At 41.2% G+C, this 14,794-nt stretch overlaps 1 protein-coding gene across 4 annotated transcripts in view; it reads left to right on the top strand.

Moving 5' to 3' along the window:
• Nucleotides 1-14,308, top strand: part of GOLPH3L (golgi phosphoprotein 3 like) — a 51,178-nt gene extending 36,870 nt beyond the window's left edge. For all 4 annotated transcript variants that reach the window (XM_025378855.1, XM_025378874.1, XM_025378846.1 and 1 more), the window contains one exon: nucleotides 11,777-14,308. In XM_025378855.1, coding sequence (XP_025234640.1) covers nucleotides 11,777-12,204 — 428 coding nt within the window. In that variant the 3' untranslated portion in view covers nucleotides 12,205-14,308. The remainder of the gene's footprint in view (nucleotides 1-11,776) is intronic.
• Nucleotides 14,309-14,794: the final 486 nt, after the last annotated feature.

Raw genomic sequence — 14,794 nt, 5'->3', positions numbered from 1 at the left:
CGCCCGGCTAGTTTTTTGTATTTTTTAGTAGAGACGGGGTTTCACCATGTTAGCCAGGATGGTCTCGATCTCCTGACCTCGTGATCCGCCCGTCTCGGCCTCCCAAAGTGCTGGGATTACAGGCTTGAGCCACCGCGCCCGGCCTTGATTTTTATTTTCAAATGAAAATAGTTTTCATGTTATTCCTATTGACTAAAAATATTGAGCATATTTTTATGTGCTTACTGACCATTTATATATCCTCTGTGGAGAAATATAAAATACTTTTTCCATTTTTAAGTTTGATTGTTTTGTTGTTGAGGGTTTTTTTTTGTATTTATTTATGAGATGGGGTATCACTCTGTCACCCAGGATGGAGTGCAGTGGTGCGATCTCGGCTCACTGCAATCTCTACCTCCCGGGCTCAAGGGTCCTCCCACCTCAGCCTCCCGAGTAACTGGGACTATGGGCATGCACCATCACACCTGGCTAATTTTTTGTAGTTTTGGTGGAGACAGGGTTTTGCTATGTCGCCCAGGTTGGTCTCTGAACTCCTAAGCTCAGACAGTCTACCCATCTTGGTCTCCCAAAGTGCTGGGATTTCAGGTGTGAACCACCGTGCCTGGCCAGAAGTTCTTTGTATATATTCTGGATATTAATCTTACCAAGAACAGCTCAGTCATGGCAACCCTAACCCAGAGGTGCTAGAGGAATTAAAGACACACATACACAGAAATGTAGAGCGTGGAGTGGGAAATTAGGGGTCTCACAGCCTTCAGAGCTGAGAGGCTTGAACAGAGATTTACCTACATATTTATTGACAGCAAGCCAGTCATGAGGTTTACTAAAAGTATTCCTAGTGGGAAATAAAGGGATGGGCCGAAATAAAGGGATGGGCCCTGGCTAGTTATCTGCAGCATGAACATGTCCTTAAGGCACAGATCGCTCATGCTATTGTTTGTGGTTTAAGAATACTTTAAGCAGTTTTCCACCATGGGTGGGTCAGGTGTTCCTTGCCCTCATTCTGGTAAACCCACAGTTTTCCAGTGTGGGTGTCAGGGCCATCACAAGCATGTCACAGTGCTGCAGAGATTTTGTTTATGGCCAGTTTTGGGGCCAGTTTATGGCCAGATTTTTGGGGCCTATTCCCAACATGTCCCCCTTCTTTGTTTTGCAAAGCAATAAAAGCAAAGGCAGCTTTGTCAAGGTGAGCTACTTCTCACAGAGGTCAGGATCCGCATCTTCAGTCTATACAAAGACAAACAACACAGATTAATAACACAATCATCATTGAAATCACAGAACTTCCAAGTGTTTTTATCCATTTTAATGGGTTACTAGCTGTTAATCCATCTGCAGCTCCTTCATACACTCCAGTTCCTGGCATTAAGGTCAGGTGTGCCTGGGATGCCTTAAATATTTGTTCTTTTAATTTTGCAATATCCAAAGACAAGTTTGTAGAGTGTCCTTCTAGATGCTTTTTTATTCTTTCCCAAATTTTGATCTCATTAAGTGCTATTAATAGTTTCCACAAATCCTTACATTTAGCCCCTACAGCGGGCCATATCATTTGAGGTTGAGGTGCCACTCTATTGCCACGTTTCCAGATAATAGGAACTCTTGCCGTACTTCTTACCATTTCTACCATCTGATCATTTTGTTCAGACCAGCTGAACATAGTGTGGCCATGGCATGCAGACTGAGAGGTGCAATTCAAGCTAAACATCCCCTTAGGGGACCAATCAATAATGATTCCATAGGAATCGTTGTGCAGCACCTCTTCGTGTTCTACAATGCAATCTTCCTAAACAAGTATGTTCATTTTTTTCTGGTCAGGTTCAATTTTGTTTACAAATAGGTTTTTGAGGGTGGTATGCCTCAATTATAGGAGCAGAATTATTATGGCAAATACTGAGATCAGAAAGCATGTGTAACTGTCATAGAGTGATTACATCCAGGCATTATTGCCAGCCAAGATTGATAAATATGCCCAATAAGTATAATTGTTCTCTGTGCCAGCCCTTGTTGAAGGAATACTCATGGCAGTGGTGGTAACCACTATCATAGCTGTTGTTAAATTACTCATTGTGACTGGTTGTCCCGCTTTCCTCAGGTTTTCTTCCGCCATCTGTGACAGCTTCTTGATCTCTCCCCAGGTGGGTGGCTGTGTTCGACGGGTGGTGCTTGTGACAGTTGGGGTCCTCCTCAGCATCAGTCTCAACATGGCTGCAACCGGGGGGTCCTCAGGATCCTCCCGGAATCTCTTCCTCGGCATCTGTCTCATGATAAGGTTTTAGGTGTCTTGATGGCATCCAAATCAGTGTTGATTCGGTCCTGGAGAAACACAAGCATAACCTCTACCCCAAGTTATTGTTTACCTATTTCCCAACTTTTTCTTATCAGATCTCTCCACCAAACCAGTTGTTTTGCTTCTGTCATTGCAGCTGGTTTCTGTAGATGCTGTTCAGCTGCTGATAACATCTGGCCTTTAGGCAGTCTCGAAAAATTTGAAGTTAATAATGCTAGATTCAGTTGTATATTGGGTGTCATGTAATCCCTATTTCCCCCCGTTTTGTTTTTGCAACTGCTGTTTCAGGGAGAGGTTCTTTCTTTCCACTATGGCTTGTCCTTGAGAATTATATGGGATATCAGTAATGTGTTTAATATTCCATATGGAGAAAAATGTAGCTAGAGCTTGGCTAGTATAGCCTGGGACATTATCTGTTTTAATAGAAGCTGGAATGCCCGTCACCACAAAACACTGCAAAAGGTGATGTTTAACACAGGCAGAAGACTCTCCTGATTGGCATGTAGCCCAGACAAAATAGAAAAGGTGTCCACACATACATGCACATAATCTAGTCTCCCAAATGAGGGAACATGTGTGACATCCATTTGCCAAAGAGAATTAGGTTCCAATCTTCGAGGATTAACTCCTCCTGTAAAAGATGAGGAATGTACCATTTGGCAAGTTGGGCTTGCTGGATAATAACTTTAGCTTCTTTCCAGGTAATGCTATATCTGCATTTGAGACCAGAAGCATTAACATGGGTTAAATTGTGAAAGTGTTTGGCATTAGATACTGCATTAGCAACTGGGCAATCAGCCATTTGATTCCCTTCAGTTAAAGGTCCTGGAAGAGGTTTATGAGCCCTAATGTGAGTGATGTAAAAAGGGTGCATTCTACTCCTAACTGCTGTTTGCAGTTGGGTAAATAAAGTCATCAGTTGTTCATCTGTATGAAATTATAATTGAGCATTTTCAATTAACTGTGTGGAATGAACCACATAAGAAGAATCAGAAATCACATTAATAGGCATATTAAAAGCAGTCAATACCTCAATTACAGCTACAAGCTCTGCTTTTTGAGCTGAAGTATAGGGCATCTGTAAAACTTTACCTTTAGAGCCAAAATAAGAAACTTTACCATTATCAGACCCATCTGTAAAAACATTCTCAACACCTTCAATTGGTTTAAATTTAGTTATTCTAGGGGGAATCCAATTAGTCAGTTTCAAAAATTGAAACAGTTTCATTTTAGGAAAGGGATTATTGAGAATACCCACAAAGTCAGCTAAATGGGTTTGCCAAGTAAGATTATTTATAAAAGCTTGCTGTATTTGTGCCTTTGTGAGAGGGACAACAATTTTTCCAGGATCATATCCATGTAATTTAACAATCTGAGTTCTCCCATTTTCTATCATAGTAGCGATAAGGAGTTCGAGTCTGTGAATTAGTATGTGGAAGAAAAAGCCATTCTACTAAGTTCTGCTCTTAGACAATGACACCAGTAGGTGAATGCTGAGTTGGAAAAATTAACAAATCTAGAGTCTTCTCTGGATCTATTCTATTTATTTGAGCTTTATGGACTTGCTTTTCGATTTGCTGCAGCTCTGCCTCAACTTCTTTTGTTAATTGCCGAGGGCTAATGAGGCTAGAATCTCCTCTAAGGATAGAAAATAGATTACTCGTGGCATAGGTAGGATGCCTAGAGCAGGTTGTAACCAATTAATGTCCCCTAGTAATTTTTGAAAGTCATTTAATGTTTTCAATTGATCCCTACGTATGGCTACTTCCTGTGGCACAATGGTAGTGTCATTTACTAAGGTCCCCAAGTAGGAGTAAAGAGTAGTAGTCTGAATTTTGTCAGGAGCTATAATTAAACCAGTGTGAGAAATCAAATTTTGCAAGTAATCATAACATTGGAGTAATATTTCTCGAGTGGGGGCAGCACAAAGTATATCATCCATATAATGAATAATGTAACACTGTGAAAATTTTTTATGAGTAGGTTCAATTGCTTGCCCTATATACATCTGGCAAATTGTTGGACTGTTTAACATGCCTTGTGGCAACACTTTCCAGTGAAAATGCTTAGCAGGCTGCAGGTTGTTTACCGCAGGAATTGTAAATGCAAACCATTCACAGTCTTGCTCAGCTAAGGGAATAGTAAAGAAACAGTCTTTTAAATCTATGACTATTAAAGGCCAATTTTTCGGAATTATAGCAGGAGAAGGCAGTCCTGGCTGTAATGCCCTCATAGGTTGCATAACTGAATTGGTGGCTCTAAGATCTGTTAACATTCTCCATTTTTCTGATTTTTTCTTAATTACCAAAACTGGAGAATTCCAAGGGAAACATGTTGGAGCTATGTGTCCGTTTCCTAATTGTTTATTAACGAAGTCCTTTAAAGCCTCTAGTTTCCCTTTACTTAGCGGCCATTGTTCTATCCAAATTGGCTTATCTGTTAACCATTTTAAAGATACAGGTTCTGGAGGCTTAACAATGGCTGCCATCAAAAATGATATCCTAAACCTTGGCAGGAACTTTGTCTTTCCCCTTGAAGTGGTTCCTTCAAACTTTGCAAATTTTTTCCTAGTCCCATAACAGGGGCATGCCCCATTTCATGCATCATATGTTGACTTTGAGGGCTATGTAATTGCTCAGGAATTAGAACTTGTGCTCCCCATTGTAATAAATCTCTTCCCCATAAATTTATAGGTACAGAAGTTATAATTGGTTGAATAGTCCCAGGTTATCCATTGGGCCCTTCACAATGCAAAGTATAACTACTTTGATATACGTCAAGGGCTTTACCAACTCCAACTATGTTAAATTGAGTAGGTTTAATTGGCCACACAGACGGCCAGTGCTGTAGAGAAATGATTGAAATGTCTGCTCCTCTATCTACCAAACGTTTAAGTTTCTTTCCCTGAATAGTTATTTCACAGGTAGGACATTTATCAGTAATTTGATTCATCCAATAAGCAGCTTTGCCTTGTTTATTTTTGCTTCCAAATCCTCCTGTTCATTTAATTTCACTTTTCCCCATTCCCACATAAGGCACAATCAGGAGCTGTGCTATATGCTCTCCTGGCTCTGCTTTCCAGGGAACAGAAGTAGATATAACAATTTGAATTTCCCCATTGTAATCTGAATCAATGACTCTTGTATGTATTTGTACTCCTTTTAAACTTAAACTAGACCTTCCTAGAAGTAATTCTATCATCCTCGCTGGCAAGGGTCCACAGACTCCTGTTGGGACCTTTTGCGGGAGTTCCCCAGGCAGAAGGCTCACAGCTTTTGTGCAGCATAAATCTACTGCAGTACTACTGGCTGTGGCGGGGGACAGACATTGTACAGGGGTGAGGGAATGGCCTAAGCCGGAAATGCCCTGGTTAGGAACGGGCCTGAGACGGGCACCTCATGGCGTTTCCCAGATTTAAAAGGAAAAGGCTCAAATGTAGCTATAATATTGCCCTATTGATCTGGGGGGTGTATCGTAAGAAGGAACTGCTTGCTGATTATTTCTTCTGCTTCTTCAAATTTGTTTGTTTTTGGGTTTTTTGTTTTTTTTTTTAAACAGAATGTCTTGCTTTGTTGCCCAGACTGGAGTGCAGTGGCACAATCTTGGTTCACTGCAACCTCTGCCTCCTAGGTTCAAGCAATTCTCCCTGCCTCAGCCTCCTGAGTAGCAGGGATTACAGGCTCCCACCACCACACTGGCTAATTTTTGTATTTTTAGTAGAGATAGGGTTTCGCTATGTTGGCCACGCTGGTCTTGAACTCCTGACCTCAAGTGACCCCACCCACCTTGGCCTCCCAAAGTGCTGGGATAAGTTTTAGCTGCAGAATTTCCTTTTGGTCCCTTTCTCTATATCTTTATTGATATTATTTTGTTTATACATTGTTCTCCTGTCTTTATCCTTTTTTTTTTTTTGAGCATCTTTAAGACAGTTGTGGCCAGGCACGGTGGCTCACACCTGTAATCCCAGCACTTTGGAAGGCCAAGGCGGGTGGATCACTTGAGGTCAGGAGTTCAAGACCAGCCTGGCCAACATGGTGAAACCCCATCTGTACTAAAAATACAAAAATTAGCTGGGCGTGGTGGCGGGCACCTGTAATACCAGCTACTTGGGAGGCTGAGGCAGGAGAATCACTTGAACCTGGGAGGTTGCAGTGGGCCAAGATTGTGCCACTGCACTCCAACCTGGGCAACAAGAGTGAAACTCTGTCTCAAAAAATAAAATAAAATAAAAGATAGTTGTAGTGGGTGTGGTGGCTCACACCTGTAATCCCAGTACTTTGGGAGGCCCAGATGGGAAGATCACTTGAGTCCAGGAATTTGAGATTAGCCTGGTCAACAGTGAGACCTCGTCTCTACAAGACACAAAATTAGCTGAACATGGTGGTACATGCCTATAGTCCCAGCTACTCAGGAGGCTGAGACGTGAGGATCACCTGGGCTGGGAAGGTGGTGGCTGCAGTGAGTCAAAATCACACCACTCCACTCCAGCCTGGCAACAAAGCAAGACCCTGTCTCAAAAAAAAAAAAAAAGGTTGCTTTCAAGTTTTTCTCCAGTAAATCCAACATAGGAGGCTGAGGCAGGAGAATCGCTTGAACCCGGGAGGCAGAGGTTGCAGTGAGCCGAGATCGTGCCATTGCACTCTAGCCCAGGTGACAGTACGAGACTCTGTCTCAAAAAAAAAAAAAAAAAAAAAGCCCAGGCCCGGTGGCTTACGTCTGTAATCCCAGCACTTTGGGAGGCTGAGGCAGGCGGATCACGAAGTCAGGAGTTCCAGACCAGCCTGACCAACATGGTGAAAACCTATCTCTACTAAAAATACAAAAAAATTAGCTGGGCATGGTGGCGTGTGCCTGTAATCCCAGCTACTCGGGGGGCTAAGGCAGGAGAATAGCTTGAACCTGGGAGGCGGAGGTTTCAGTGAGCCGAGATCGCACCACTACACTCCAGCTTAGGCAACAGAGCAAGACTCGGTCTCAAAAAAAAAAAGATTTATACCAAGTTTAATTCCAAGGAAAATTTACTTCTGTAATACTCTATTCCCTCTCCCTCTTTTTGTGTTAATATTGCTATATGTTTCTTTTCTTTTTGGGTTTTTTTGGCTTTGGGGTTTTTGTTTCTTTTTTTTTTTTAGACAAAGTTTCACTGTGCTACCCAGGCTGGTCTTAAACTGCTGGGCTCAAGCAATCTGCCTACCTCGGCATCCCAAAGTTCTGGGATTACAGGCATGGGCCCACCATGCCAATATTGTTACATGTGTTACATCTATATGTGTTACAAATTCAACAATTCATTGTTGTAATTATTAAAGAAGAGAAGAAAGCACAAATATATACTTACAGAGTTTGTTATATTAACCTCCTTATTTACCATTTCTGGTTTTCTTCATTTCTTCCAGCGGATTCAAATTACCATCTGTTGTCATTTTGCTTACTCCAGTGCAACTTTTTTCCCACCCTCTTTCTTTGTGCTATTATTACATTTCTATATGTTATAACCTTGTGCAAAAGTTTAAAAAGTTAAAAATTATAACTCAACAATAACAATTATATAAATATTGTTTTGTGCAATTGCTTTATAAATCAGTTGAGATGAAGTATTCAATTATACCATCCTTTTTATTACTTACATAAGTACTTTTACTGTTTGTTCATGTGGATTCAAATTACTGTCTAGTGTGTCCTGCTCTCAGCCTTAACAACTTTCCTTTAGTTTAGTATTAAGATTGCTTATAAGGCAGGTCTGCTAGCAGTGAACTCTTTCAGATATTTTTAATCTAGGAATGTATTTATTTTTTCTCCTTTTTAGAAATTTTTCTTTGCCTTCATTTTTTTTTGTTTTGGTTTTGGGTTTTTTTTTTTTGTTTTTTTTTTTTCCTTGAGACAGTGTCTCACTCTGTCACCCAGTCTGGAGTGCAGTGGCGCGATCTCAGCTCACTGCAACCTCCACCTCCTGGGTTCAAGTGATTCTCCTGCCTCAGCCTCCTGAGTAGCTGGGACTACAGGTGCATGCCACCACACCTGCTTTGCTTTTATTTTTGAAAGATAGTTGCCAGTTATAAGATTCTTGGCTAATAGTTTCTACCCTCACTTTGAATAAGTCTACTCATTCTTCTGGCCTGCATTTTTTCTAATGGGAAGCCAGCTGTTAAGCTTATCAAACTTCCACTGTGATGTGATCAGTCATTTTTCTCTTCTGCTTTCATGATTTTCCACTTATTTTTGGTTTTCAGCATTTTTACTATGATGTTGGATATGGGTCTCTTTGTGTTCATCCTACTTGGAGTTTGTTGAGCTTCTCAAATGTGTGGTTGACTGTTTTTCATCATATTTGGCAGGATTTTAGCCATTACTTCCTTGAGTATTTTTTCTGCCTCTTTCTCTCCTTCTGGTGCTTCCATTTTATGTACGTTTGTCAAGTTGATGATATTTCACATTTCTCTGAGTCTGTTCATTTTTCTTCATTCTTTTTTCCTTCTTCATATTACATAATAACTTTGATCTCTAAGTTTGCTGATTCTTTATTTTGCCAGCTCAGATCTCTTGTTGGGTCCCTTGAGTGAATTTTTCATTTTGTTTGTTGTACTTGTTTTTTTTTTTTGAGTCTTGCTCTGTCACCCAGGCTGGAGTGTAATGGTGCGATCTTGGCTCACTGCAACCTCCGCCTCCTGGGTTCAAGTGATTCTCCTGCCTCAGCCTCCTGAGTAGCTGGAACTACAGGCACACAGCACCATACCCAGCTAATTTTGTATTTTTAGTAGAGACAGGGTTTCACCATGTTGGCCAGGCTAGTCTCAAACTCCTGACTTCCAGTAATCCGCCTGCCTCAGCCTCCCAAAGTGCTGGGATTACAGACGTGAGCCACCATGCCCAGTCTGTTTGTTGTACTTTTAAACTCTTGGATTTCTAAATGGTTTTTTTGTTTTTGTTTTTTTTTTGAGATGGAGTCTTGCTTTGTTGCCCAGGCTGGAGTGCAGTGGTGCTATTTCGGCTTATTGCAGCCTCCACCTCCCAGGTTCAAGCGATTCTCTGCCTCAGCCTCCTGAGCAGCTGGGATTATAGGTTCCCACCACACCTGGCTAATTTTTGTATTTTTAGTAGAGATGGGGTTTCGCCATGTTGGCCAGGCTGGTCTTGAACTCCTGGCCTCAAATGATCCGCCCACCTCGGCCTCCCAAAGTGTTGGGATTACAGGCGTGAGCCACCGCACCCGGCCTAAATGGTTCTTTTTTATAATTTCTGTCTTTATTGATATTCTCTGTGTGATGAGTGATGGTTTCTCCTAGGTCTTTGAACATATTTATAAAAGCTGCTTTGTAGTCTTTGTAAAGTCCAACATTTTAGCATTCTCAAAGGCAGTTTCCATGGCCTGCTTTTTTTCTTCTCAATGGGTTAGTGGGTCACAATTTATTCTTTGTATACTTCATACCTTTTTGTCAAAAACTGGACATTTTAGATAATTGTGCACCTCTGGATAGTATACTGTAGCTGTCCCCAACCTTTTTGGCACCAGGACAGGTTTCATGGAAGGTAATTTTTCCACTGGGGTCGGGGACGAGGGGATGGTTTCAGTATGATTCAAGTGCTTTGCATTTATTAGAGTCTCACAAGGAACATGGAACCTAGATCCCTGCCATGTGCAGTTCACCATAGGGTTCACACTTCTGTGGGAACCTAATGCCACTGCTGAGCTGACGGGAGGTGGAGCTCAGCTTTACCCACCCATGGTTCACCTCCTGCTGTGCAGCCGGGTTCCTAACAGGCTACGGACCAGTACCAGTCCATGATCCAGGGGTTGGAGACACCTGCTATACTGGTTTCTCCTTCCACTAGAGGTTGATTGTGTTGTTTGCTTGGTAATTTGTTTCATTAGTGACTTGCCTGCAGTAGCTCTCTGAAGTCTGTTTCTCTTGTACTGTGCAGCCTCTGATGTCACTGCTCATATTTTCTTGTTTTTATCTTTTGGCCTAACTCCCTATGTGTTGCCAGTGGGTCAGTAGAAGCCACTTATTAGTCAAAGGTTGTGCTTAAGACCTTTTAGCCAATTAAATTTTTTTATCCTTTACTGTTGGATATGTGTGTGTGATTTTGACACGGCCATCACAAATCAGGGAGTTTACATTTTGCCCCACATTCAGCAAGAAACTAGCAACTTAGAAGTTCCCTCTCTGATTTCTTCTGAGAGAGAGTACATCCTTGGATATACACCAGGGGTGCATGTGATTTCTTTATTTTTATTTTTTATTTTTCATTTCTTGAAATGAAGTCTCGCTCTGTTACTCAGGCTGGAGTGCAGTGGCGCAATCTCAGTTGACTGAAACCTCTGCCTCCTGGGTTCAAACAATTCTCCTGCCTCAGCCTCCCAAGTAGCTGGGACTAGAGGCATGCACCACTACGCCTGGTTATTATTATTATTTTTAAGTTTAGCTTCCTAGGAGTTGCCTCCTGTAGCTTATTGTTCAGCCAGTGTTTGGTCAGTGGTTGTGCTTTAGCCCTTGGTGCCAGTGAAGCATCCACCCTTTTTGATAGATCTATGTGTGGCCTGGGGAATACTCTCAAGTCAAGCCCCACGTCCTGCTCTGATTGCTTCTGAGTGGGTGCAGCCTGGTGCAAGCACACATTCTTCCCAACCCCCAGTGTTGGTCATGATTCCAGAAGGGCTTTTCTTGGCTGTTTCTCTGGTTCTGCCTGTTAAACTTCTGGAGGCTTTGCCATTTGGGTTTGTCATACCAGTGCCATAGAGCTAGCAGCACCCTTATAATTGCTTTCCACCAAGATCTCTATGGTTTTCAACACCCTTAGGCATAGATTCTCCACCCTGTGTTCCAAATAAAGTCAGTCCTCTCAGGCAGAGCTTTGGAGCTCTTCATGCTTCAGGCCTTCCTTCCCTCCTGGGCAGAACTTCTGCACAAGGGCCCACTTCTCCTATAGTGATACCCGCCTGTTCTATGAGTAGGTGCTGGGAGAAAGAGGTGTTAGCCCCTGGTCTTCTTGGCTTGCCTTTTCTGTTGCAGAATCTCTAATCTATGAATAAACTGGAATGGGAGCAATTGAAGTCTCAATATTGTCAGCCTACCAGGCCTGGGATAGAGCTTCTGATCTACAAATAGGGTAGGGAACCTCAGTCCTCTCAGCTTCACCAGCAAATAGAAGTTCTGCAATACAGAGTAGAAATCATTTGGGAGAGACTGGTGTCCTAAAGAGAATTTCAAAAATACATAAATAATTACAGTGTCACAGAGAGGTCACATAAGAACAGAAATAAAGTCCATAAGCTCTAGCAATATGGAAGTCCTTGGTGACATTTTTTGAAGCTGGTTTAATGTGAAATATGGTTAGAGTCAAAGCCAGATTATAAAGGACTAAGGATTAAATGAATTGAGGAATGAAGATTATGCTTTTAATCATTTTAGCCATTCAAGGTTCCAGATAACTACATGTTTCATTTTGCTTTTCTCTTTCTGTTCATGTCCTATTTCTTTTTTCTCATAGGTGAGACCTGGAACCCCTTCAAATTACAGTACCAGCTGAGAAATGTACGAGAGCGCATTGCAAAGAACCTAGTAGAGAAGGGTATTCTAACCACTGAGAAGCAGAATTTCCTGCTATTTGACATGACTACTCATCCAGTGACCAATACAACAGAGAAACAGCGCCTAGTGAAAAAACTTCAAGATAGTGTACTAGAGCGGTGGGTAAATGACCCTCAGCGTATGGACAAGCGAACACTAGCACTCCTGGTGCTAGCTCACTCCTCTGATGTGCTAGAGAATGTCTTCTCCTCTCTGACAGATGACAAGTATGACGTAGCAATGAATCGAGCCAAGGACTTAGTAGAACTGGACCCTGAAGTGGAAGGGACAAAGCCTAGTGCCACAGAAATGATCTGGGCTGTGCTGGCAGCCTTCAATAAATCTTAAAGCCAGCAGGTGGATTTCTCCTTTTCCCCTGCTGGCTGTGACTGTCAGAGACTCCATCACTGAGTTTTGTGTGATGAGATGTTTTCATCATTTTTGTTTCCTTTTCTTGAATCAGACTTGTGATTTGGGGAGAACAACTTCAGGGCTTCTCCATAGACCTTGACCATTATAAGCAGACCTTATTTCTCCCTACACCTCCACTCCATAGGTAAATAAACTGGGTGAACCCACACGTACCCAATGAACATTTTCTCCCATTTCTTGGTTTAGTTTCACCCAGTGTGCTTTTGGATAAGCAGAAATATCTAAATGGGATTTTGAGTTCTCCAGCTATAGAATGTGAATGAGATAAAAAGCGAACCGTCTATTATGTTTTTCTAAGTTTGTTTTCTATCTTAAATACATGTTTTCACAGCCTTTGTCTCTCAGACTCTGCTAAATAATGTAGCTTATTGAAATAACTGTCGCTGAATAAGGAGCAATGAGAAACAAAACTTATTTTTGGAGCCGATGGTCTCTGGAATTGCATATCCTGCTAGTGATTTTCTCATCTTTCCTTTTCTAACCTAATGAGAATGTCCCAGATTCAATTACCTGGATCTCAAAGTCCTAGAGCCAGAAATACATTCTCTCATCCCTCTTAGCATTCTCTTGCTCCCTCATTCACTAGGGCAAAAGTCTAAATGAAGAAAAGAAAAGTCTCTCTCAACACCTCATTCATGCAATCAGCATTAGAATTTGTAAGGAAGAAAGGGAGGTGTCATGAAAATTTCCATTCTTGGAGTATACGACTGTCCTGTTTACCCCAGGCCACTTTTTTTTTTTTTGAGACAGGGTCTTGCTGTTGCCCAGGGAGGAGTACAGTGGTGCAATCACAGCTGACTGCAGCCTTGACCTCCAGGGATCAAGGATCCTCCTGCCTCAGTCTCCCAACTAGGTGGGACTACAGGCACATGCCGCCATACTCGACTTTTTTTTTTTTTTTTTTTTTTTTTTTTGAGAGACAGAGTCTCGCTTTGTTGCCCAGGCTGGTCTTGAATTCCTGGGCTCAAGCAATTCTTCCACCTCAGCCTCCCAAAGTGCTGAGATTACTGGCGTGAGCCACTGCACCCACCCCTCCAGACTACTTTAAATGTCTCTGCTGTGACTGAATTGAAGGAATTGTAAGTTTCAGTTGCTGAATATATCAGTATATCTGAACTCCAGATCTTTTTATTTCCTATTTTTGGCTTTCTACATAAATTGATAAAATCCATCTATATTTAAGGGTTCTGGGAGTAGTTTTGTCTATATTTAATCCATAGATGTACTCCTAGTCATCAGTCTTATTTCAGTAAAACCATCTTTCTGGCCAAATCTCTTAACACGTTTTTTACTTCAGTAGTGAGGGCAATGAGAAGCTTTATTAAGAAAGATCCTATTTAAAGGGCTAAGTTGGTATTGAAAGCATGCTGACATAAAGTCCAGTATTTGAGGATATAAAGAGGACGGGCACTGAGTTGTGCTGATGTTAAGCATTTATTATACTTTAATGGGATAGTGCTTCTTGACCATTATAGAACAACAAGCTGTCAAAGGGCTAATACAGATGACCCAGACCTGACCTTAAATCCTCTTGATTAGAAATAATTAAATGAATGATGTATTCATTTATCTCCTCTGCCAAATATACTTAGCCCCACAAAAATTCCCCAGCTCAGTTAACATTTTTTTGTTTTTCACTTTAGGCATCTCTTAGGTAAATAGAGATATAAATTGTAATAGGAAACAATCTCTAAATGTGAAACTGAATAGAGCTTCAGTCTGGCTCTCTAATAGGACAAAAGCCAGTCCATGTGTTGTCTCTACCTGATTTAGCTTTTTCTTTTCTTTGAACAATTCGGCATGAATTGAAACCAGGTTTTCCTGTGGAAAGTTATAGCTTGATTGGGGGATAGAAGTTGAATTGAGTTCTTTCTTGAAACTCTTAGTGTTTATTTTTATATTATATCTCAAGACGAGGATATCTTCAGTTTGAATCTGCATAATGTTCACTGCCAAACTCCTTCTCATTTAATGCTTATGGCCTTCACATTTCTGTATAATAAAGATCAGTTATCAGCTCTCTGGTCTCTCTGTGCACAATTTTATAACTTAATTTGTTTTAATCGGAAATAAGGACTTTCTATACAAGGCTAATAATTGCCTCCCCCTTTACACTAGCATACCAGCCTGTTTTATCCTATGTAGAAAATGAAGGATACAAAACCAATTGTAACATACTTAGGCTGAGGGGCAGGACACATCAAAGCTGACCAGATGAACACCAGCTAATGCTATAAAGCCTAAATGGTGTCTCCATCTCAATCAAAATAAATTAACCAATTATACCATTATTACCATGAAGAGAATGAATACAATCTGTCCTACTAATACTTGCAAATAACACCTGAATTTAGGAGCTGAAAGTCTTAAGTTCCAAATGTCAGTGACATGCCTGACTATAACAGAGTTAACATGTAAAAAATGTAAGTGTGCTTATAATTGGCTTATTGTTCTCCCTTTCTTTATCTATAGCACAAGGGACAGTAATACATTTGTTTACTAGGAT

This window comes from Theropithecus gelada, chromosome 1, assembly GCF_003255815.1.
Source record: "Theropithecus gelada isolate Dixy chromosome 1, Tgel_1.0, whole genome shotgun sequence".
Taxonomy (NCBI): Eukaryota; Metazoa; Chordata; class Mammalia; order Primates; family Cercopithecidae; genus Theropithecus; species Theropithecus gelada.
The sequence above is the reverse complement of the archived record's forward strand: the minus strand, read 5'-3'. Positions and strand labels throughout refer to the sequence as shown.